General features: G+C 35.9%; 1 protein-coding gene across 1 annotated transcript; it reads left to right on the top strand.

Moving 5' to 3' along the window:
- The first annotated feature begins 4,740 nt into the window (after nucleotides 1–4,740).
- Nucleotides 4,741–7,751, top strand: LOC122083288. The gene is made up of 2 exons (XM_042651045.1): nucleotides 4,741–7,084; nucleotides 7,498–7,751. The coding sequence occupies exon 1, from the start codon at nucleotides 4,874–4,876 to the stop codon at nucleotides 7,034–7,036; it is 2,163 nt and encodes a 720-aa protein (XP_042506979.1). The 5' UTR covers nucleotides 4,741–4,873; the 3' UTR covers nucleotides 7,037–7,084; nucleotides 7,498–7,751.
- Nucleotides 7,752–8,887: the final 1,136 nt, after the last annotated feature.

The raw sequence follows: 8,887 nt of genomic DNA, 5'->3' as shown, positions 1-8,887 counted from the left end.
TAAACACTTTTAAATGCTCTTGAAAAGCCTCTCTAATACTTGGTATCCATTGTTAATTAATTAAGAGTATTAATGGTATCTATAGGTGAGATTATAGGACAAAATTTGGTAAGAAATCTCAGTCAAACGTCACTTTTTGGACTTATCGGTCGACCGCCATAGGTGGCCGATTGACCGCCAAAAAGAGCTGTTGGTAAAAACTAGCCATTGGAGCTTTGGCAAGCCAGTCGGTCTCATACTGGTTGACTAGACATATCGATCAGGGGCTTCAGCCGGTCGATAGATATTAGGTTCTGTCGCTCCCAACTTTTGACAAGCATTTGGAAAATTGACATTTCATCAGTATTTGGGTCATAATTTTCTCATCCAACTTTGGATTGGCCTGGTTCTAAGTTTGTTGGATTCCTAACTGGAATATTTACAATTTTGGGTGAAGACACCATATTATGATACATATTTTAAAGTTTTCCAAAAATGCCCTTGAATAGGGTCATTGCTGATTTCTCAGCAATTTCCTAAGATACGTTATACCCAGTGTTATCAATTCGGCCGAATAAATCACGAATTATTCGGCTGAACCGAATTTTTCCGAATTTTATCAAAAATTCGGACTGAATCCGAATTAAAAATAACATTCTTTAAAATTCGCGATTTTTTCAAAAGTGAATATAAATCACGAATAATTCGGACAGAATCCGAATTAAACCGAATTATTCGGTCCATTTAAACATTATTTAAAAAAAAAAACAATTAAAAAAAAAAACCCAATAAGCTTTTTTGACCGAATCCTTAAATTAATCAATCGAATTATTCCGAATAATTCCCGAATCCGAATTTGTTAACTATGGTTATACCTAACATGTTCCTATTTTAGGTCTTGACCCTTGGACATAGGAATTTCCTAAGATCATTCTAAGATGCATGAGTGTAATGCATAAAATGTGAGTGCACTGTTACATAATATGGACAGTTTTACATTGAAAGGACTTCATCTATCTTCTAATGCTTCAACATGTTGTCTTCGTGTAAAGCTTGCAATGCTTGAAGTTTTTGTTTCTTCTATCAAGCCTTCAAGTAGTCCTTATCTTGAAATATTTTTCATGTTCTGACATCTTGAGTCTTTGGTTCTTGGTGCTTGATACTGTGAAATCTTTCTTCAAAATTGATTCCTTTCACCAAGTGGCACTCAATAACTTATGGTTAAATTTGTTATTTATTTGTTATCATCAAAACCAACTTAGGAGTATGGGCATATACCCAACAAAACCAATTAACATATATGTAGTAAGTTTAAGTCATTCAATGTTAAGTTTACATACATTTTAATAATAATAAAAAAATCCATTAAAAAAAAAATATAACAATAAACAATTCAATTCAATGTTAAAATTTATATCCATTTCACTAAAAATCTTGCAGGTAAAGGAATTGTTTAGGTAAGAAATTAAAAAATAAAAATAAAAAAAAAACAGTTTAAAATCGTTTAAACCTAAACCGTTTATAAATGATTTCAGTTTCATATTTGATTAAATGATTCAATTTTGATTTTATCTGAAAAATCTTGCACATAATCAAATCGAACAGTTTAACACTATTGGCTCCCCCAAATGGAGATAAGGGTGGGGATGAAATGACGGGACTCTGGAGATTGTTTCGCATCCAAGAAGGAAATGTGTCTGATATACATTTCATTTATATACCAGATTCGTTTACGTTAACACCCCAGTTCGAGTGTAGGATGATCCATTGTCTCGGCCCCACATGATTAAATTTCTCTATATGCCTTACATAATTGGTGGGAAAGACTTTCCCACACACCCATAGTTAACAAATTCGGATTCGGGAATTATTCGGACGGAGAATTATTCGGAATAATTCGATTGATTAATTTAAGGATTCGGTCAAAAAAGCTTATTGGGCTTTTTTTTTTAATTGTTTTTTATTGTTTTTTTTTTAAATAATGTTTAAATGGACCGAATAATTCGGTTTCGGTCCGAATTATTCGCGATTTATATTCACTTTTGAAAAAATCGTGAATTTTAAAGAATTTTATTTTTAATTCGGACTCGGTCCGAATTTTTGATAAAATTTGGTTCGGCCGAATAATTCGCGAATTATTCGGCCGAATTGATAACACTGTGCACACCACAGTTGTATGATTACCTTTTGTAATCGCCTTAGCCAATCTGATTGAAAAACAAAGAAAGTAATCACTCACCTTTTTTAAAGACAAACCTTTTTTTTCAATTTTTCACGAGTGATGAAACTTTTACTTTTGTTTGGGGAAGAGAGTTTTTGTGAGGAGAGTGTAACCCTGCGCCCAAACAGATGAGAGCGAAATAATCAACCCATCACTAATGAAATAGAAATTGAAGAGTAATGGAAAATATGTGGCAAGCGTTGTAACCTACTTGCTACTCTAGACAATTTATTTTTTTTCTATCATGTGTCGCACAAGTGGTGAAATTTTTATTTTTCTTTTGGGAAGAAGGTTTCTGTGAGAAGAATGTAACCCCTATGCCCAAACATATGGAGGCAAAATAATCAACCCATCTAAAATAAATTAGAAATTGAAAAGTAATGGGAAATAGGTGGCAAGCATTGTAGCTTACCTGCTAGACAAACCCCTTTTTTCTATCATGTTTTTCACAAGTGGTGAAACTTTTATTTTTCTTTTGGGAAAAAGGTTTCAGTAAGAGGAGTGTAACCCGTCTCCCAAACAAATTAGGCAAAATAATCAACCCATCTAAAATGAATTAGAAATTGAAGAGTAATGGGAAATAGGTGGCCAGCATTGTAGCCTAGCTACTAGAGAAATCCATTTTTTAAATCATGTTTTTCACAAGTGATGAAACTCTAATTTTCTTGTGGGAAAAAGGTTTCACTGAGAGTGTAACCCCATTGCCAAAACATATAGCGGCGAAATGATCAGCCCATCTCCAATGAAATTGAAATTGATATATCTATGGATGCTTCATTGTACACTCAATGGCCCTTACGCATGTATAGAAATTGCAATCCTCCAGCCGTTTTCTTTTTTAAAATGGTCAATGTCTTCAATTCATTATCCACAGAGCTCTAAAACATGGATTAATCAGTACTTGCTGGATCACATTGATATTGGCCTTGATCGATCCTTGATGCTGACCATTTCGATTCTAATACACAAGCAAGGCTCAAGGGTAAAAACATAGTAAAATTGATTTCTATTAAAAAGCAAGGGTAAATATTTCAATATGATTCGATCCAAGTCAATCCAAGTCAATATCAGATCGGTATCCGCCTTGACCGATCCCATGATTGTTCCCGAGTCTTAAAACCTTGCTCTCTAGTCTAGTCTAGTCAATTTACTCAAAGCAAGGCAAGGATTTAGTTATCGGTATCTGTCAATACCGATTCGATATCAATTTGGATCGGTTCGGATTAGTGTGGATCGATCACTTTTGTCTTTCGAAAGTACATTTTCTTTTTACGGTTTTACCCCTGAAACGATACCAATAACCAATCCGGATCGGCCAAGGATTGATATCGGTCTTGACCAATACCAATACTTAGAACCATGAACCAAGGAGAGAAGACAACTTTATTTTGCGGAGAGCAAAGTAGGTTCTCATACGAGAACCAACCTCAGATCAAGGGTCTCGTATGATACTGATCTACACACATGGAAACCCATATAAGAAAAAGCCTTGTGGTGGATATCATGGGTGGGGGTGCGTGTGGGGCCGAGTGGGTAGGGGTATCAAGCGGTCAGGCTGGGCCTAGTCGGGCTCGACCAATTTCTATGGCTGCACCATGAATGCATGTTTAGCTAAACGGGCTTAGCTAGGGCTAGCATGGTATGTTGATATATAATCGGGTCAGTCGATCTTGGACTTTAATCGGGCTGCCATAAACGAGTCTTAACTGAGCTATAAAACTATTTAACTTTAAACGGGCTTTAAACAGCCCCTCTTTAAAATTGGTCTCTTAAATGTGTTTGAAGAGGAATACCTATAAAATGAGGCAGAGATGGGCATAGCAAAGAAAGGTTCTATAGTTTAAATGGATTAAGCCAAAGATGGGCATAGCGGCTAAGTTGGAACTCAAATCAATTAAACTATGCCTAAAATAGATGAATGTTTTGATAACAATCACCATCATCTCAATTATACATATCACAATAGCCTTAGCACTAAATACAAGCAATATTAAAAAAAAAAAAATAATGTAATATTAAAGGGGTCGGGCTATGTTAAGCTTAAATGAGTTTTCTTTAAGTTGGACTTATAAATGTAATGGGCTAGTCAGGTGTCTATCAGGCTAGGTGGCTGTACCATGTCCATCGTGTACTACCTATTTATTAATTGGGCCATAAATATGTTAAACTTGATCGAACCTACTGGTGCAGGCCTAGAATTAACACCCTTAGGCATGGGGTGGCGGGCAATACCCTTCAATAAGTGTGAGAAAGTATTTTAATTGTCCAAAAAATTCTTATGAGAACCAATCTCGTATAATGCTGATCCACACATGGAATCCACACAAGGAGAAAGAGTCTTGTGGTGGATGTGTGGATAAAGAGTCTTGTGGTGGGTGGTGGATTGGAATATTTGATACCATGTGGGAATAGCCTTCAATAATTGAGAGAGACGCTTTTGTGATTGAGAGAGAGTGTAGTTTAACTCGTCTGAGACCAAACAAAAAGCACTCTCTCTCTCTCTCTCTCTCTCTCTCTCTCTCTCTCTCTCTCTCTCTCTCTCTCTCTCTCTCTCTCTCTCATCGATTAGAGATCAAAACCTGAAAAACAGTTTGAAATGGAACCAAGTTTTGAACTATAATTATCAGATATCTTTCATCTTTCTATCTTCGATTGTCAACATATTTCATCTACATGGGAAAACTTTTAGGCTTCTCTATGACGCTCCTGATGAGCCTAACTTTCCATGTAATCCTCACCCTCTTCGGAAGCTTTCGAAAGCGTTGTTCAAAGAAATGGTTCACCTTCCTGCTTTGGTCTACTTATCAGTTTGCCGATATTGCAGCCACCATCGGCCTTGGCTTTTTAATCAAATTATCTGATCGGACAGCTTACGACAACAACACCTACGTCGACCCAACTTGGTCTTCTTTCCTTTTATTGCATCTTGGAGGTCCTGACAGTATCACGGCCATTTCTTTAGTAGACAATGAGTTGTGCTTTAGACACTCCCTTCAGCTTTTATACCGAGTTGGGGTCTCTGTCTACATCTATATTAAAGCATTCTACCCTATTTTCGAAGAATCTCTCGGAGACCTTTGGCAGTTAACCAATTCGTTGGCACCTTCAATGTTGATGTTGTTAGCTGGAATCTCAAAGTATGGGGAGAGGACATGGGCTCTTCACAAGGCAAACATGGCTACTATTAGAGATTCCATGCTTCCTCCTCCTAAGCTAGGGCCAAGGCCATCAATCACTAATGATGATGATGTGGGTGATGCCCAGTCGTCCATTCGCATGGATGTGGATGAATATGCTTCCGGGATGGTGGTGCCAGCAGTACCAGTACCAGCACCACCACCAGCAACGAAGCCGGAGCCGGCACCGGCACCCGCGCCAACAACATTATCAGAAAACCAACTGGATTCTGATTCAGAGGAAGCGATATTGTTGCAAGGCCACCATTACTTTTGCAGCTTCAGGTGCCTCTTTGTAGATCTCATTGTCCCCGGCTCTTGTATTACTGATACCCAAATAACATTATTCTTACGATATTCCTATGAAGTTGCTTTCCAACTAATTGACTTGGAGCTCAGGTTCATGTACGATACACTCTTCACCAAAACCCCTGTGATTCGAACTTACCTAGCATGCGGTTTACGAATCCTTAGAATTTCTGTCCTCCTCTTTTACTTAATAGTGACTATTGTCGGCAAGTGGGTTGCTGATTCAGTAGTTGACATCATATCCTTTAATTTGGTTTGTTGGGCTCTTGTTCAAGAGATGTTCGAAGTCTTTCAAATGCTTTTATCAGAATGGACTGTTGTGTGGATGAATAATCATCACAACCTCAAGTGGCTTTCAAGAATAATCTTAAAACTCATCCTCTCATGTAGATTGTTTGTTTCTAAAATCAACATTACCAACATATGTGGAGTGAAAGGAGTAGCTTCTGAGACAGCAACAAGATGGTGGTACAACAACAGCATGGCTCAATATAATCTATTGAGCTTTTGCTTCAAAGATGAGCCAATTATAATGTTCAAAGGACTCCTACATCTCTCTTCTTGGGGGAAATCAATTCATGAGTGGATAGAAAACAGAAGGAATGTAAGTTACATATGTGTTCCCAATGACAGTAAAGATTTCATCTACCAGCAATTTAAAGAAAAGGTTCAAAGCTTAAGTGAAAAAATCAGCAGTGCAGAATTCCGCAATCCCAGAGGCAGATGGGTAATGAAAATGAACAATTGTCTAGAAGAACTTGGTTGGAGTGTTGATGTTGGATTTGATCAAAGCATTTTTATCTGGCTTGTTGCCACAGATCTCTGTTATTATGATGAAGACCGTGATTCAAATGAATGCAGAGAAGTTGCGACTCAAGTTCAAGTGAGCAAGACTTTATCTAATTATCTGTTATATCTTCTACTCATTCTCCCTTTTATGATGAACAGTAAGAATATTGGGAAGGTTATGTTTCAAGACACTTGTGTCACAATTAAAAAGTTGTTTGATGTGCCTGAGAATCAAATACAGGAGAAGATTTCATCACTGGATGAAAAACAAGCACAAGCTTCTATTAAGAAGTTCCTTAGTTTGGATGCCCAAATTCTAATAAGAGATGATGAAGCAAATGAAAGCAAATCTGTGTTACTTGAAGCACATAAGCTTGCCAAATTGCTGCAATTGTATGAAAAGGAAGAAAGATGGAAGATCATAAGTGGTGTGTGGGTGGAGATGCTGTCATATGCTGCTAGCAATTGTAGTGGTAAGCACCATGCCCAGCGACTTTGTGATGGTGGAGAGTTCCTTACCAAAATATGGCTTTTGATGGCTCATCTTGGTATGACACAGTAGTGCTACACACCAATGGTCATGCCACAGACTATATTGTAGAAGAGAGAGGTACTAAGAATAACACCTATTTCTTTGTGGGACTAATTAGGTCATTATTTATATCTTTACTTTAGTTATTGATCTTTCTCTAGTGTCACTTAGATATACTTGATCTATATGGTTCCATGCATCTTCTTTATAACATTTTGATACTTCTTTATAATCTTTTTTTGTCGAAAACCATACATATATTTTATAGAAATATACAAAAGTCGTGCTTCAACCGATAAATTTTCACCATGAGTTCTCTACTTACTGATAAATCTCGCCACATTTGATTATCATGAACTTCTTTATGAAAATTATGTTGTTATCCGTGATGAGAGCTTTGTTAAAGGCACTAATTATGAGTAGGTTGGAGATCAGTTATTGATTGTAATAAGATCTTTATTGATGCTGTGATGGATTTTGTTTTTTTGTAGGAAAAGCACAAGAATCCAAAGCAATGACAGTATATCAAGGTTGCAAAAAACCAAGGGATTTAGGCACAACGACTGTAATCGTTTGGATTGAATGCCAAAATCTGATTATATGGCTTTTAGGAAGAAAATGGGAATTAACCATGGAATATATGTACTCTCCTTTTGGAGATTAGCTCTACCATAGTTGTCAAGGCGTCGCATAGGCGACGACTAGGCGTCCAGGTTGTTTGCCTGGGTCCTAGGCGACAGTCACCTTGTTGCACTGCATGCCGCCTTGTGTTTTGGCACTTATTTATGTCAAATATCATTTAAATGTTTTTTATATTTTTTTATTTCATTTACTTAATATATTATTCATAAATAAGTAAATACCCCCTATTTGAATCTAATAAAAATAGTTTAAAAATCAAATTCCAAAATGATAAAAAGTCAACGCCCAATCCAAGAACAAAAACTGGATTTTAGTTATAGAGATGATTTTCAACTTTTAAATACTGGGGTTTTTCTCAATTATGAGAATTTTATAAATTCTATCATGTTAAAACATTGCTAAAAACCAAAAGTCTGGTGAAATAATCTTTTGTTTTGATCTCCATAAAATTATTTTCATTCATGTGATTTTAATAGCATTTGCGCACTTAAAAATAAGTTTAACCAAAGCATAACTTTGTCATTACAACTCAAATGTAAGTAATCTTAGACTTGTTGAAAAGTTGGTTTTATATTATAACTAATACAAAAAGTCTTATGTAAAAATAAAGTCATTTGACCAGTCAAACTTATTATAGAACAAGAGCATTTCTCCAAATTTTGATTTTTTATGACTTAATGTTAATTTTTTTATGATTTAATATGGTTAAATGTTGATTTTTAATGAATTGATGTTGCTTAATCTTGATTTTTTTGTGATACAAGGTATATATAGCTTACTAAATAATGTTTGAAAATAAGAAAAATAAAAAGTAACACTTGATCGCCTTAAGACAGACGCCTTCTTGCCTAAACACTTAGACAACCCTCCACCACCTTGGTTCGCCTTGGCGCCATGACAACTATGAGGTCTACAATTGAATGTTTCTTTGATGTGTGTATTTGAAAACAAGATAAGGATCGTATTTCTATAACCCATAACCTAGCTCTAAGGACTCGACTGAAAAACTAAATCGCCACATCAGATGATGTAATTTCTTTTCTGTTTTCTTCAGTTTTTAATAAAGTTTTTCTTCTCCCAAAAAAATGCAGAAAAATGTGACTAGGCGCTATTGAAAGTCAGGCTTTGAATAGATGGGGATACTGAACAAATGGGAAAAAAATTATAGGAAGATGATGTTTGCAATATTTCTTGTGCACTAAAATTGTAATGAAAGAGTGATGACCGGATAAAAAGTTA

Source organism: Macadamia integrifolia, chromosome 1 (genome assembly GCF_013358625.1).
Source record: "Macadamia integrifolia cultivar HAES 741 chromosome 1, SCU_Mint_v3, whole genome shotgun sequence".
Lineage (NCBI taxonomy): Eukaryota > Viridiplantae > Streptophyta > Magnoliopsida > Proteales > Proteaceae > Macadamia > Macadamia integrifolia.
The sequence above is the reverse complement of the archived record's forward strand: the minus strand, read 5'-3'. Positions and strand labels throughout refer to the sequence as shown.

Excerpts from the sequence above, each read along its gene's own strand:
- LOC122083288 (XM_042651045.1), top strand. The coding sequence starts at position 4,874 with ATGGGAAAACTTTTAGGCTTCTCTATGACGCTCCTGATGAGCCTAACT.